Here is a 16,912-nt window from a genome sequence, read left to right on the forward strand (position 1 = left end):
CAATTAACTTGATTTTCCTGTCATAATTTTTTTTATGTAAAGAGTCAAAAGAAAGAGGCCTCTTAAGATCATTTTGTAAATATTGCAAGTAATAATGCATGCTTCCCTAATGAATACTAAAGACAGAAATCAGTCTTCCTGTTCTTCTACCATTCATATACCCAGCGTAGAGCACAACTAAATTTCTTTATTGAGTCGCAACTTTGTGTTGAATCGGAGACCTAAGCATTTTATGAAGTGCTTACACTTATCAGTACTTTTTACTCCAGTGTTACTGTCTTTGGATGAAATACTAAATTCCTTCTTCTGTTCCTATCCTGGCAAATCTCTCACTGACTTCAGTGAGAGCTTTGCCTATGAGATCAGCAGGACTTGGTCCTTTGTTTCTTATTTTTTCCAAATGACATTGACTAAATGGTTCATAGATTTAAGGCCAAAGAGGACCCGTTATGATAATCTACTCTGACCTGAATGCTGGGTATCTTGCTTTATATCTAATACAGTGAAAACAGTCACTGACTATAGGATATGATGTTTCATCTACGCATGCTTTGTATCGTAGCAGAGATCTTGGCTGAACAGTACCTAGGCAACTGTTGGAGCTATATACGTTGTAAATATAATAATACATCTTCAGAGCTCTCTACAAACATCTGCAAATTCTCCCAATATCCTGTCTATTATTCCTCTTTTATGAATGGCAAAACTGAAGCATAGACAAGTTTAAATGACTAGCCAAAGGCACACAGAGCTTGCAAATAGAAGCCCGGAATTGCAACTCCCAGTCCAGTTATCAGTGTATTAGGTACCACTGCCTCCCAAACTATGAAAATTCTAATGATTACATTGATTACATAATAACATTAACACTATGGGCCAAATTTTCTTAAACAACAACCAAAATATACAGTCATTTATTCAAAATTGGTAAGTGCTTCTGAAAACTGCCATCATGTAATCGTTGGTCTTGAGAGTCCTTTCAGGCCTCTCCAGGTCTCCATCACCATTGCCACACTTTATTATTTTGCTCCAGCAGTCCACAGCCTGTGGTGCTATTTACATATATTTACATTCCATAGCCAGCTTTCCCATTTGCTTCTAGGGAAGGGAGCAATACTGGTAGTAGTAGCAGCAGCCAGCCCTGCCTATCTCTGCCATCCTTCAGCCTCTCAGCTCCCCACTTCCAGAGATTCCTTCCTCTCAGTTTATTTGCTCCCAACTACAGGGGTGGCTTCCCCCCTAATTAGCATCTTAGCTGTAGCCCCACTTGTTAATTGATCTTCCACTTAGGTCACAGTTAACCCATATTGGTGGGGATTCAAGTGATGGGGTACTGAGCCAGAACCTGACTCGGCACACCCTGTTACACATGGTTGTGTGTGCGACTGGATATTTTACATGCACAATTACCTCTTTGTACCAAATTACACAGGTTTTGCAAGCTCAACCCACATTTTCTTTTTTTTTAAAAAGTGTCCCTAAAGGTCTGGCTTAAACCGCAGAAACCCGGGAAATGTAGTTATAACTGAAATTCTGCACTTTATTTGCCCTGTCCATGATGTTTCTCTTTATGAGAGGCCCTATCCAGCTGTATCTGTCTTTCCAGAAGGCTGCATATACTTCCTGCAGAATGGCTCTACCTCCCTGAGGAACCAGGTTTGCCCTGTGCCTAAGAACAACACTCTCTGCCCCCTCCACCCTTCCCCCCACCCCGCCCTCAATCACTTAGAACCACTTAGTTGTGGTGCTGCTTAGGGGACAAGATGCTCTTGTAAATGAATTTTCCATAACCACAGAGCTATAGAGAAGCTGAGATACCACCATGTTTCTTTACATTTAGAATACAAGGCTTTGTTTTTCAAAGCTGTCAAAGGCCTGGTCTACACTAGGAAATTTAGGTTGGTATAACTACATCGCTCAGGGATGTGGAAAACCCACACCCCTGAGCAACGCAGTAAATCCGACCTAACTGCCGGTGTAGACAGCACTAGGTTACTGGAAGAATTTGCCCGTCATCCTAGCTACTGCCTCTCGGGGAGGTGAGTAGCTACGTGGATGAGAGAAGTCCCTCCCACCAACGTAGGTAGCAACTTTACTGAAGCACTACAGCTATGCCACTGTGGCATTTTAAGTACAGATAAGCCCTCGGAGATTTGGATACCCAACTTCCATGAATTTTAATAGTAATTTGGGAATCACTTCTTAGACAGCTTTGAAAATATCTGTCTTGATCTTAACAGGGTAAGTGTTCATTTGTTAAATAACTTTTGTACAGTGCCTAGCACAATGAGACTCACCCGGTGGTGGCCTATAGGGACTACTACCACAACACAAATGTTAAATAATCAAATCATGTTAATGGCAGCTGCTGAAAGATGACCACTTTTTTTTTTAAATTAGTAACTCAATATTTATTTATGGAGAAAGATTAGTATAATGGGGCAGTAGCGACACCATCACCATGGTTGTATCAGATTTGTCAATTTTATGCTTTGGGCCTAATTCTTCTTCCACTTGCACAGTGTAAATCAAGTCTAACTCCACTGAAGTTAGTGGAGTTACACCAGTGTAAAACAGTAAGAAGAGATTCAGGTTCTGGCTGCAAATCAGAATTTCTCTTCTCCAGCTAAATTCTAAGCCTCTGAATATGGACAGGGGGTCACTGTGGGAAAAACTTGAGACCCTTAACCATAAAGATGCTAGATGGAGCCGCTATGATTAAATGAAGCTGGAGCTGCAGTGATTAAATATGTTGTGACCCCACAGTGACTTATCATACCTTTTAAAATAAAAATGCTACACACACTGTTACTAAGAGGAAAAGTGATCATCTCTTATGAATTATACATTCTTATTGGGTCCACAATCAAGAGGATTGCATAACAAAGTGAATATTTTATCAAAAGTCAAACAATATGTTTTAAAAATCACAAGAAGCATTTAAAACCAGTGCCCTCACATCCTAATAACAATACTTAAGTTGCGGAGATCAATACTTTTTTAGGGGGAGATGAGTAGAGGTCCAAATTAACATTTCTTTTATGAATGATAAAATAGGGTTTCCTCCTCTCTTTATGAGAGATTTCTTTTCGTTTGTAAATAATTTTTATTTGGATTCTAGCAGGGTGCTGATCATAAATATCTGCCAGAAAGCTCCCACCCAACTGAAAAAGCATGGAGCAAATTTATCTTCTCTCTGCCCTGCACACCCTCCCAAATATATATATTATTAACTTCATGCAGACTGGATATTCTACGTGTACTGTGTGGCAGCATTTTGTGATGGAGACTCTTGGTCTGTGGAAGTAATCTTTATGTTTGGGCATGTACACCCTCTACCCAAAAATAGTATCTATGCATGTTACCCAAATACACCTGGCATAATTTGCAGGGAAGATGGGTGGATTTCACATGATGCTGCTTCAAACTGATTAGGACTGCTTTACAATGTATTGGACTACTCCAGCGACAGAAATTGACAGCACTCAATCTCTCAGAGGGCATGGCCACTTTATGTTTTGGAATAACTCCCTCGGTGACCTAGAACTTTTCCAGAACTTACTTCTTTAATTCACATGGATGTACATTGCCCAACTTCTGATTGTTGTTGTGATGTATATTCCAACTTTCTTGCCTCTGCGAAAGCTTCATTTAGTCAAGAAACACATTCTTTTGACTCTGTGCATCTTTATATTATTTGTTCCAACATGCTTCACCTCATTATACCACAATCTTACAGGGCCAAGTATTCAGAATGTTGTAAAGAGATTAATTATTGTGGAGATTTAAGGTAGATGGGATTTTAGGAATAGAGAGGATTTATATTGGAGAGAGAGCGATGGAAGTCCTCTAGAGAAAATCCAGATCCTAAAGAAGTGCTGATAATTAGTGATCTGGTAGGTGATACTGTTCCCTCTGTAGTAGTACTGAACCAATGTTCCAGCCGATTGATAGTGGGGGACGGCGGTGCTGGAGATGCTGTCTTTAGGATGAGATATAAAACAGAGGATCTGAATGCTTTTGGTCAGTAAAGATCCCAGAAGCCTTTTAGCAAGAGTGTGGCCGGATTTCAACTGTGGTTATTACATTCCACCTACTTACATTCCGTTTGCAGTTTCAGTTGGACATGGTATTCTTCACTTTCTCTGTTGTGAAGTGCTGTTGTGCACAGTTAGACAGCTGCTCTGTTCCATCCCAGTCCTGGTGGCATTTCTGTGATGTTCCGCCTACATATATGGAGACAAGTTCTGCTCTTTGTAATGCTGCAGTGCTCCAAATTATATCCCATTTGCTGTCAAATGAAGTCAAGATTCACACTGGAGCAAAATTTGGACTGTAATCTGTAATATCAATTAGTAAAAGTCTGTAAAGCTCTTTGGGGTCTACTTGGATGAAAGTTGCAATACAGTTATTAACATGGAACCTTAATATGAGGGTTGGAGTGAACTATTTGAGAAGGAACTGAGTTTGTACTGGTAACAAGAATAAATACAAAACAGAAGCTATGCATACCTCTTATTTTCTGCAGTTAGGTACATACTTGAAAGTGTCCTTCTCGTTTACACTTTGATGTACTGGAAAAGCCTTTCTTTTTCTATTAGCTGTCATAAGCAAAAAACCTGATATGCATCCCATATCTTTAGGTGAAAGCAAATAAATCCAGTTCTAAGAAGTAGGGGGAAAGATCTATCTCTTCTGGTTTTTTTAGTACAGTAGATGTAGCAGTTAAGCCAAAAGCTAAAGATTTCCATTATTGACTGAAAACTCTGTAGTGCTGTGTCGTGTTGGTTTCTGATGCAGCACTAAACATAAGGAAAGGACCCCTCATTCTCACAACCATAGCATTTATCATACATTTTGATGGGGGAATAGAGAGGGATGAGGAAGGTATGTGGGGTTAGGGATGGGAAAGTCTTTTAAGTCATGGCTTTTTGTAGGTTGGGAATGTTGAATTTGGCATCAGCTGCTTATGTATGATCACAACAAGCTGGTGTATATACCTCTCTCTGATGTTTGCCAAAACAAAGCAGAGCTTGGGTCGATATGGCATGTAAAGAATGCCCAGCAGGAAAATAAGTATGTGGATAAATATTTCCATGAAAATCTAGACATAATGCCAGAGCCTGTGCCCATTGAAATCAGTGGGAGCTTTGCCGCTGATCTGAAAAGGAGCATGATCTGGTGCATTTTGGCTTTTCCTGTGTAAATAGATATGCGCTCATGCACCTCTATGTTGTGGTCACTTTTTTCCCAGAAAGAGATGGGATATGAACTTCCCCCAGCTTGAAATTTCATTTGGAAGTAAGGAGATGCTCCTGAGAAACTCAGCCAAACAAAAACAACAAACTCAAATCATGGAAATTATGTAAGGCTTTTTTTTATCAGAAACAAATGTTGATATTCTGTCTGCCCCCTAATTAAAACCATCCAGTGCAATTATAGTATGATTGAGTGCATTTCAGTCTGCTTTTCAGTTGTTACAGCCATACTTTCAACATATTTCCCCAAGATCAACTAGAAAACCTACAGGAGGAAAGATAATTGCACAGTAAACCTTGATTTGCTTCCTGGGCTAAGGAATCAAATGTGTATATCTCCATGCAATATATTTTTTAATCATCGCATTCCGGATGCTTGGTCAGTTTGTACCAAGAAATGTGTATTTAAGGTGCAGATGCAACCTTGCTAAAATAAATAATTTTGCCAAGTTGTTTTTCCTCATAATTTCAAGTGCTTCTCAGAAATTATCACAACAGTGCTCGAAAATATTCCGAGTGCTTCCCAGAATCTGCACTTTTTTCTAAAAAGGAGTTCTTATTTTTTTCATGTTAACCTTTTTATTAATCTCAACTCCTGTGTAATCATTTCTCAGTGTGCATACAGTCGTGTGCATGCGCATCAACACACCCTCTCTTAGCTATGCCAAAAAGTAAATTAGAGAGCTAAAAATAGGCCTGCAAAAGAGTGTGTGTGTATGTTTCTACATAAAATTAGCACAGGGTAATGGGGATCATAGGAATCTTTTCAAAAGAGTTTAAAGCAACTTGATTTTAAAACACAAGTTCTAGGTTGAAAAGGCATATATGTTGCATAGAGGCTACCCTCACTTTTTAAATAGGCAACTTTTAAGTTGAGAGGCTTTCAGGCTGACTCAAAAACGTACAAGAAGTTCAAAGAGCGCCATGAAATCAAATCTCCCCCTTTCCAGCCCTCCCCAATTAAACTCATAAAAATTAGAGTGAACTTTGTGTTTGTCTTCTACTCTAACCTATTTGTATCATCTGAGATAATCATCCTAAAGCCATCACTTGTTCTGATGTGACCCAGAAGTTAGGACAAGATACATCCTGACACATATTGTCCTAACCTACAGGTCAGTAAAAATCAGGAGACAAGTTCAGCATGATTAACCGTGGCACTGCTTCACAGACCTAATATAGTGTGTGTATATGTGTATCTATGTCTATACTAATAATATAGATAGAGAGAAAATTGAGTATGTGTTTAGACCTGGAGAGAGGAAGATTTAAGGTTATAGGTCTTCTACCCTTAGAGGTTAATTTTATATGGTTTAGAGACTTGAAGAATTCTCTCTTTCTGAAATCGGAAGAGAGCCACCAATATATAAAATCAGGCTGTATGGCCAGGGAAGCAAGAGCATCCATTGTATTCCTGTACAGGTTAAGCATGCTTGTCTACTGGCTTGCTTAAAGGTAAAAGCATACATTGGTATCTTTACACTGACTGACTGACTTGTACATATTGTCACAGGAGGCTTTTTCTTAATCGGTACTGAGCTGAAAAAAGTAATATAAATTGGAGCCTTTTGTCATGAAAAATTTAAATGTGGATATGATTTAATAGCTTTGGGGAGAAAATTTAGTATGAGAGATTGTAAGAAACAAGAAATCGATTACATGTAAGAAAGGACTTGAACTTCTAATCAAGTATTAAGGTATACAAAGAGATCCCTAGCTAGTTATAGCTTAATTCAAAGGGATAATGGTTAGATTTTTTTTTAATTTTCAAGTTTTATCAAAAAATGACATTCCTGTTTGCTCTTTATCTAGTTCTGAATTTGAATACATACTTAGTGATTTATAGAAACCATCACTATGTAAATATTGAACTATGCGTTATGCAGTGTACATAGGTGCTATATTTTCTATGAAATATAGTGACCCAAACCACTTTTCTATATTGTTAGAAAAATTGTATTTCTAGCTAAAAATTAACAATAGACAACTTGTGAATATAAACTGTTGTTTCTTTAAAAAAAAATCTACCTGTTATTCATGAATCCATCCTACAGTGTCTTGAAGTCAATAGCATGCATTTTTAATATTCGTTACTTCATATGAATGAGTCCTTCAGTAAAGCAACGTAACATTCACAACATGGAAAACAAAATAAAGATTTGCTCAAAATCTGACAAAATCCAAACAATTTGCAGTGGTGTTGTAGCCATGTTGGTCCCAGGTTTTTAGAGAGACGAGGTGGGTGAGGTAATACCTTCTGTTGGACCAACTGAGAGAGACAAGCTTTTGAGCTACACAGACCTTGTCTTTTTCACCAACAGAAGTTGGTCCAGTAAAAGATGTTATCTCATCAATCTTTTCGCTCTAAAAGTAAAACTGTCAGAAGTTTGCATGATTAACTACAATGGGGATCGGCAACCTTTGGCACGCGGCCCATCAGGGAAATCTGCTGGCGGGCTGGGATGGTTTATTTACCTGCAGTGTCCGCAGGTTTGGCCGATCGCAGCTCCCACTGGCCACTGTTCGCTGTTCCAGGCCAATGGGGGCTGCGGGAAGCAGCAGCCAGCACATCCCTCTGCCCACGCCGCTTCCCGCAGCCCCCATTGGCCTGGAACAGTGAACCGCAGACAGTGGGAGCTGTGATTGGCAACCTAGTCCTTGTACAGCTTGTAGGATTGGCCCTAAAGATGTTAATGATTGGGTCACAGGGTGGTTTAGGGAATTAGTAATTGAATCTTTAGCTGTGCTGAGCTATCACTCAATATGGCGGTAGGAGTAGGCTAAGGTCGCTTTAAGCCAACTGTCTGATTCCATTGGGCTGTTGTCTTTGTGCCAGCTGAGGATACCCAATGCCAATCAAATACTCAACTGCTTGTTTAAGAGCTCATTGGCACTGTAGCTGAGCCTGAAGATCTGGCCCCCAATGTTTCATAGTCCTCCCCCCAACTCTAGAAAATCCCATAATAAATATTGTAAGAGTATACATAAGTGTAACATTTTGGCATTGAGAGAGGGACAATTTAGGCAAAGTGTTAGGAAAACTTCTTTTAGTGAGGATATGTATTAAACTGCAGAATAACCTCCAAAGGGAAGTGGTGGAAACCCCATCACATGGGACATTTCAGCCCAGGCTGGACAAAATACTAGAACATGTGCCATAAAACACAATTCCACTTAGTCTCCTGAGTGATCTAATTGGCCTCTTGATCTCTTACTTGTAGGTTTCTATGGGCTCCAAAACAGAGAAGCCTGTTGTTTTCCAGTCTCATGGATAGTTCAGATGCAAACGGCACAATCCAAATCTCATTTCTTTATTTATGTATCTATCCACATTTATAAAATAGACATTTCCTACTACACAAGCCTCTGGATGTAAAAAACATAAATTGCTACCAATAGTGCATTACAAACACCCACAGTTGGCAGCAATCAGACAGTCCCAGACTCTCTCTGGAAATCTGGGCTCAGGAACTCTCAGATCCTGCCTCCAAACAATATGAGTTGAGACCTTTCCCCTGTATTTAAACTCTGACTCAGGTAAAAGCTGTTGGGGAAGTGGAGAGGGGAGGGCTCAAAATTTGAAGTGTGAGGCCATTTTAGGGTCCAGGTGAGATACTGGTATTTACAAATGTAGAATCATTATGGCATGGAAGGGCAAGCCTAGTGGAGGTTGTGGTGGAATTGAATGGAGAAATAGGGAACCTTTTGAAAAGTATGCAGGGAAAATAGTCAAAAGATAACCAGTTTGGAATTTGGAAGAAAGGAAAGTGTAGCAGGGCCGCCCGGGGGGGGAGGGGGGCAAAGGGGGCAATTTGCCCCGGACCCCGGGCTCCGCAGGGGCCCCCAAGAGAACAGCTGAGGCTCCCGCCTCCGCCCCTCTCCTGGAGCCTTAGCACATCAAGCAGTGTCCTCAGACAGCACCGCAGCGTGTCTCCGCCGGGGCCCCTGAGCCCCGCCCCGCTCAGAGCTGCGTGGTCAGGGGGCGGAGCTGGGAGCTCCGGGCTGAGCTCAGCTCCCTCGCTCGGCGTGAGCTCCCAGCCCCGCCCCCTCCCCACGCGGCTCGGAGCAGGGCGGAGCTCAGGCCCCGCCGGGGACACGCTGCAGCTGTCGGGCGAGGCGCTGAGACTCCGGGTGAGGAGGGAGCCGGGGGTAAGAGGCTGGGGCCGGGGGGTTTGGCTAAGGGGCAGGGAGTCCTGGGGACAGTCAGGGCACAGGGAGGGGCAGAGGTTGGGGGAGCGGGCAGGGAATGGGGGGGTTGGATTGTGGGTGTTCTAGGGGGGCTGGATAGGGTCAGGGCCGCCCAGAGGGGGTGGGGCAATAGGGCGCAGGAGCTTCTTCGCTCCCGGTCTTCGCCGGCGGGGGGTCCTTCCACCCCGGAGCGGAAGGACCCCCCACTGGCGAATTACCGCCGAAGCGGGACCCACCGCCGACGTGCAGCCCGGTCTTCGGCGGCCCTGAAGTGTAGTCCCAGTCCCAAGGACTTCCTGCCCTTTTGGATAAATTGCATTGAATCACACTGAGTTCCTGTAAAACAGGCATTCCTTTCCACCAGGAGAGGTGGAATTATAAGGCTATAGGAGTTAAAGAATCCCTTACTATGTTAGGAAAAGTATTCAAAGCTTTGGTTGCTTACTGAACCAAACCAATAAATTATAGCCTTATCTTGCAAGCAGCTCTTCACAAGGAGATCCCTTAATCTGCACAGATCCTCATTGATGAAGGCTCCACATGGCAGTGATCTGCCTACATGGATCAACTTGCAGGATTAAGGCTAATTTAAGGTTTTCCCCATCGTTATAGTTCTGTCATGGGTTAATTACATTCCTGTTAGATTGGATTGTGTGGTATCATTCATACCCGGTACTATGAACCATGTTAGTGGCTCATAGCCACACCTAAGATATTGCAACGTAAGTGACATTAACTCATTTCATTAGCTTTGCATCCTATGATTTGAGATAAATCAGAACTAAAATAAGCAAAACCAGTCCTAGCTGGAGTTTTACGTGTATGTTTCATCATTTGAGAAAATTGTGATGTGCAGTGCTATAAAATTAATGTGAAAAATACTAGAATCATTACTGTAATGTGGAAAATAATTTTCATATTTTCATATAAATACACTGTTTTTCTACTCAAACCACTTCTGATGATTTTTTCTGCATAGAGTACTCCTGAATGTTTAGACAGGGTTCTAAACCTGGGATCCAAGATTTAAAAAATAAAAATAAAAAAGACAGCACGGAGGAGTTCCATTCAGCATTATCTGGCAGTTCTATGCAGTAGACACTGGGGCATCTCTGCTTGATGGTCACGGGACAGGGTTTGTTGGTAGCTACAGAGGTGGTGACATGTCCAGCATTAGCCCAATGGGAGAGATGTTGATAAAATGTATTCATTATGTAAGTATTTTAATACATTTTTATCAATACATGCTGGAATGGATTGCCTGACATTACAGTGCAGAATTTTTAAGTTCTACCTTCAGGCAAATCTCATACTTACTAGCAAAAATGAAAGTGTGAAATGCTTTTTAATGTATATTTAACAACAGATAGTGTGCTGATTACTGATGTGTATTCTCTCTGGACTTTTCCCTTGCTATCAGAAGGCAATGTTAAGAGACAACATTTTTATACATTTATGTTATCCACATCCATCAAATGTTTACTTTTTAAATATTTGTAACTGTCATTTATAACAAGACTGTAAAAAAGTTATATTTTAAGTGTAAATCAAATCCAGGTTAGAAGTTTGCAATCAATTGCCAGTAACATTTCAGTAACACTCCAAAGCAGTGTTTCCTTTCCTCCCCCCAGTTTCAGCCTTTTGATGTGTGTTGGCAATAAATACAATTTTATATATTGCTCTTGTGGAAAAATGTATGTTGTTAATATTTTATGCTACTTTTTAATTGTCTTGGTTCAAACTCTTTGAGATGCATTTTACAAGATTCAGTCTTATGTCTACTTACATTTAAGAGGTAATTCTATCAAATGCATTTATTTCATTCTTTCCTATAGTGTCACCATTTTGTAAGGATTAAGGTACAGTTTTCTGTATTTACAGTGGGCTGCACAGCAAGAATTCGCGTCTTAAACTAATGTATGCGAAACAGTTGCATAGTACATAGATCATGTTGTTATAATAGCAGTATTGAAGGCATTTTAGATCACAGAGCCCCAGTAGTCTACATTTTGTTTGCTTTGACATTATTAAACTCAATCTGTTTCTCTAACTGTGACTCTAATTACAACATTTGCATGGCAGAAAAGTTTGCTTTGTGGATCGACTTCTATTAACGCTGTTTGCATGTTGTTTTCTGAGCTTAGTGTTTCATGTACAGGCAGCAGAGCACCTTCTATCGAATTCAATAATTATGCAGAATCAATAAGTTTTTTTTCTTTGTGTTTGTCTTTGTTGTTTCTTTGATATGGCCTCTAGGATGCTGCAGGCAAGGTGCTGGACCGCTGGGCCATCATGTCCAGGGAAGAAGAGATTATTACCCTTCAGCAGTTTCTGAGGTTTGGAGAAACCAAGTCCATCGTGGAGCTGATGGCAATTCAAGAAAAGGAAGGGCAGGCTGTGGCTGTGCCATCTTCAAAGGCAGATTCAGATATAAGGACTTTTATTGAAAGCAATAATCGCACTAGGAGCCCAAGTCTCCTTGCTCACCTGGAGAACAGCAACCCTTCCAGCATTCATCACTTTGAAAACATCCCTAACAGCCTTGCGTTTCTGCTTCCATTCCAGTACATAAATCCTGTCTCTGCTCCATTGCTGGGGCTGCCTCCAAATGGCCTCCTGCTGGAACAGCCGGCTCTGAGGCTGCGTGAACCAAGCCTTTCTACCCAAAATGAATATAATGAAAGCAGTGAATCTGAAGTTTCCCCCACTCCTTTCAAGAATGAGCAGACATCCAGCAGGAATGCTTTGACCAGCATCACAAATGTAGAACCCAAAACTGAGCCAGCCTGTGCATCTCCCGTTCAAACATCTACACCCATCAATGATTTGTCCAAAACTGAGCACACAAAAAGCTCATTCAGGATTCACAGAATCAGAAGAATGGGATCAGCGTCAAGAAAAGGGAGAGTGTTCTGCAATGCATGTGGTAAAACTTTCTATGACAAAGGTACTCTCAAAATCCACTACAATGCAGTTCATCTGAAAATCAAACACCGATGCACGATTGAAGGCTGCAACATGGTCTTCAGCTCTCTTAGAAGTCGCAATCGTCACAGTGCTAACCCTAACCCCCGCCTTCATATGCCTATGCTAAGGAACAACCGAGACAAAGATCTAATCCGTGCTACATCAGGAGCTGCCACCCCTGTCATAGCAAGTACAAAATCCAGTCTTACCTTAACAAGCCCTGGTCGGCCTCCAATGGGTTTTACTACTCCCCCACTAGACCCTGTACTACAGAACCCTCTTTCTAGCCAGCTGGTTTTTCCAGCTTTAAAGACTGTCCAGCCTGTTCCTCCTTTTTACAGAAGTTTACTTACTCCTGGAGAGATGGTGAGCCCTCCAACCTCATTACCCACCAGTCCCATCATACCAACAGGTGGTTCAGTGGAGCAGCATCCTCCTCTTCCTTCAGAGTCATCGTTACCTGCACTGGTGATGCCTACCCATGAACCTAATGCTGACCTGGCCCCTAAGAAGAAACCAAGGAAGTCAAGCATGCCAGTTAAAATAGAAAAGGAAGTTATTGATACTGCTGATGAGTTTGACGATGAAGATGATGAGGCTAATGACAACAGCACGATGGCTAATGATATTGGTCATGACAATCACTGCCATTCGCAGGAGGAAATGAGCCCAGGATTGTCTGTGAAAGACTTTTCTAAAAATGGTAGAAGCAGATGCATTTCTAGGACAGAGATAAGAAGGGCAGATAGCATGACCTCAGAAGACCAAGAGCACGAGAGAGACTATGAAAATGAGTCAGAAACTTCAGAGCCAAAATTGTGTGAGGAATCCATGGAAGGTGATGAACACATCCATGAATCTAATGAACAGTCTATGATGAACAGTGAGATGGCAGATGAAAATCACAATGAATCTTCTCACCGGGATGTAATTAAGGTGAAGGAAGAGTTTACAGACCCTACCTATGATATGTTTTACATGAGCCAATATGGACTGTATAATGGGGGCAGTGCCAGTATGGCTGCCCTTCATGAAAGCTTCTCTTCAACATTCAACTACAACAGTCCTCAAAAGTTCTCCCCAGAAGGGGACCTGTGTTCCAGCCCAGATCCCAAGATCTGCTATGTCTGCAAGAAGAGTTTCAAAAGCTCCTATAGTGTGAAGCTTCACTACAGGAATGTTCATTTAAAAGAGATGCATGTCTGCACAGTGGCTGGCTGTAATGCTGCCTTCCCATCACGGAGAAGCAGAGACAGGTCAGTAAATATTAATTGATTTTCTACATTATTAAGTGTGTCGAATTATATAAGAAAATCCAGTTTTAGGTAGATGAAGAAATAGAGAGAGACACACAGTAATGACTAGTGACAGTCATGCCCCCTTGGCATTGAGGGGGTGTTATCACTTTAGGTTTTCATTGTTTGACATTCAAAATAGTATATACTATGTCACCGTCTTATGTGATCGGCTAGATAATGTCATTCTTTCTGTGTGTGTGTGTGTGTGTTGTATATACACTTTTGTATATAAGCTGCAGCTTTTATACATTCAGCTTTTTCTCCTACAGCTTTCCAATCAAGGAAAGCTTCTATTAAATATATAATAATTATATACAACAGAAATATCTTCACACATACACATCGATACATAGAAACAGAAATGGATGGAGGGAAAGAACCATAGGAATAGGATACAAGAATAATCCCCATCTCTGTAGGCTTAAGTACAAATGAATAGGAATAATTAATGGATATTCATTCTGCCTTATAAACAATTATAAGAAACAAAATTAAATGTTAACATTAGCAAAATAGTTCTCTCTTTCCATGGGGGAACCTGTATCTTTTTTTCCTAATATAACCGTTCAGTCCAGCTTTATTTTCTTCTCTGGCTGTGAGTAACTCCCATTCACTCTGATGGGGTAACGTACATGCAGAACAGGGAGACTAGACCCCTACATATTTTTAAGGGTATGTTCTGCTGGGCCTTCAGATGATGTCACACTGTAGTTATGCTGCATCAGTACTGAAACAATTGGGCTTAAACAGAAGCAGCTGGTCCTAAACCTCTTTGGCCTTTTTTAAAATATTTTTTTTAATGCCTAAAAAAAATGTAATATAAATGGAATTGGTCAAGGTGGTCTTTGGTAGGATAACACAGTTATTCCGTACTCGGGAAAACAAGCTCTCATTCATGATGATGAATATATTGTTACACAATGAAATATCCCTTACAGGTTCACAGCATTGGGTTCGTGTTGTGATGGTGAGAGTGATTCATTACTTGAGCTTGTTTGTTTGTTTGTTTTTGTTTAATATTTTTCATTAGGGAGTAAAAATTCAGCAGAGAGAGATTGAGGAAGGAAATTGAACTCAGCTAAACATTTCACACACATTTCCTGTACCTTGTTCCGTGGAAATTGCTGGGGTTTGCAACTGGATACAGGGTATAATATAAAATAAAAGCAATTTAGTGCAAAGAAAGTTAGGAAGCCAAATCTCACTTTTTCTGGAGAGTCTAGCTCCAGCATGTCAGTTCTGAGATCCACTAAACAGAAAATGTGAACATAAATTAGAAAAAATGGCAAATAGAATAGAGTAAACTAGAAAATTTGTTTCACCAGTGAGATGAGATCAATTAAAATCAAACACCTAAAACTAAATTAAGGCCACTGTCTTGCCAGTCGGTCCACCCCTGTGGAGACCGGTTAGCCTCCGTGGAGCTGGACATAAGGGTCCAGCAGGATCAGGGCCTCAGTAAGTGAAATCCTGTGCTGACTTATACCACACATTGTGTCCTTAAAGTTGATGGGATTGCAGAGGATTTGTTAGTGCAGAATTTGGCTCAGTCTATGTGTTTTCTCAAGTGAGTTATAAAATGTCAGTCATGTGCTAAGTAAACCCGTTTTGTATTCAGTGTGCAAAAAGAGAAGTGGCTAGTTTAGGATTTGGAATGTTATTTGGAATGTTAAATTTCATCAGGAAACAGTTAACTTGATAGATTATGCTAATAATAAAGAAGTTAGTTCAGTGAACATAAATTAGGAGAAAAAGACCATCATGATGACATGTGTAAAGTATTTATGAGAACTGAACATTTAAAGACAGGGCACAGTTTGAAAGTATTTCATGATCTATATAGGATACTTTGATTTAGCTTATTGAAAGCAAGCCATAAAAGTGAAATATATGATTCATAAACTTCAAATGCAGACTGCTTTCTTAAAGATAAAATTATTATTTACATATGAGTTTGGGTTGTACTAGGCATGGGAACATCTTTCCAGTTTCACCACACAAATAGTGTTCAAAATATGTTTCAATTATGTGAGAGTCTTCCTGATAACTTGGGACAACAGAAATCCACAAGTTCTGAGGATTTCAGGTAGTGATAATGTACTTGAAAAGGTTTAAAGGCTAGGTACAATTTGGATGGCCTTCAAGTCTGATGCTTTTTGAGACTCACCAAAACTTTCGGGTCTGCAGAATTTGTCTGGAAAAATCTGACAAAAACCAGGAACTCTCACAAGATTTCTGATAATTCTTGCAGACATTTGGTCAGGAAGTATCATAAGAAAGCATCTTTATTGTTCACTGTATTTCAGCAATTCCGTGTCTGGTCTTGTCCAGGACTAGGAAGTCTAGAAGTGCACAGAAATGAAAGAGTGTGCAAAAGGAGGGGTATGAGAATGAATCAGACATTCTTTTTATTTAATCTTCAAAAAAAATGGTTTATTAAGGGTTGAGTTGAAGGGAGAGTCTTATTTTATCCAAGCCACGTAGCCTACCCAATGAAGGATTTTTTGCTGATTTTTAAAGAATCTTTTTTATTTAAAGGGGAAAAAGCCTAGATCATTAAGTTTCTAGCCTTTTGGGTTTCAGACAGAGCCTCAAAGATGTAAACTAATCTATGGTGTCTTATTGGCTTTGCTGCCAAATAACGAAAGCAATAACATTGAGAAGTGAGAACTTCTTCCAGTCACCTTAATGGACTATTAATTTTAAAACCTAATTATAACCATTTCACTTTTAATTGCTGTACCAGAAACAAGAAATATCCAACTAATGTGCAATAGCAAGTGAGCCTGGACATACTTGTCATGTTCTGATGTGACAGTTATTCGGGCAGGTGTATGTAACAATAAGTCTTCACATTTTGATTATTGAATTACTGAATATTTTTGACTATCCAGATGAATCCAGAAGTTCTTTGCTGTCCTTACAAATTAAAAAAGCATTTCTAATGCCACCTTCTAAAAACTTTTGGACCCTTCCCATCACCATGTGGCTTGCAGGATTTAGTGAGGTTTCCTCATTTAAATTTTTTCTATAAATTTATTTAAAAATAAAACAAGCCGTGAAGATGTTTGAGTTTAATAAGGTGATAAATAGTTTTGATCTTTTTTTTTTCTTACAATGGCATCTGGTACAATGTATAACCTTGTACAACCCAACTCTGGTTAATCTAAATTTGGTTATGTTCCCCAGGCTTAGTGTGTG

The 16,912-nt window shown here is 40.2% G+C and overlaps 1 protein-coding gene and 1 long non-coding RNA gene across 8 annotated transcripts in view; one reads left to right on the forward strand and one right to left on the reverse strand.

The window, feature by feature from the left end:
- Positions 1 to 16,912, forward strand: part of BNC2 (basonuclin 2) — a 431,062-nt gene that overhangs the window by 390,614 nt on the left and 23,536 nt on the right. For all 6 annotated transcript variants that reach the window (XM_039544170.1, XM_039544169.1, XM_039544168.1 and 3 more), the window contains one exon: positions 11,703 to 13,669. In XM_039544170.1, coding sequence (XP_039400104.1) covers positions 11,703 to 13,669 — 1,967 coding nt within the window. The remainder of the gene's footprint in view (positions 1 to 11,702; positions 13,670 to 16,912) is intronic.
- The window catches only part of LOC120407886, a 29,085-nt gene continuing 15,375 nt past the window's right edge, over positions 3,203 to 16,912 (reverse strand). The window contains exons 4-5 of one of the 2 annotated variants that reach the window (XR_005600302.1): positions 7,287 to 7,368; positions 3,203 to 4,226 (exon numbers count right to left, since the gene is read on the reverse strand). This is a non-coding gene — a long non-coding RNA (uncharacterized LOC120407886). Of the gene's footprint in view, positions 4,341 to 7,286; positions 7,369 to 16,912 lie in introns of both variants that reach the window. The other variant, XR_005600301.1, reaches the window with a different exon arrangement.

This window comes from Mauremys reevesii, linkage group 6 (genome assembly GCF_016161935.1).
Source record: "Mauremys reevesii isolate NIE-2019 linkage group 6, ASM1616193v1, whole genome shotgun sequence".
NCBI lineage: Eukaryota > Metazoa > Chordata > Testudines > Geoemydidae > Mauremys > Mauremys reevesii.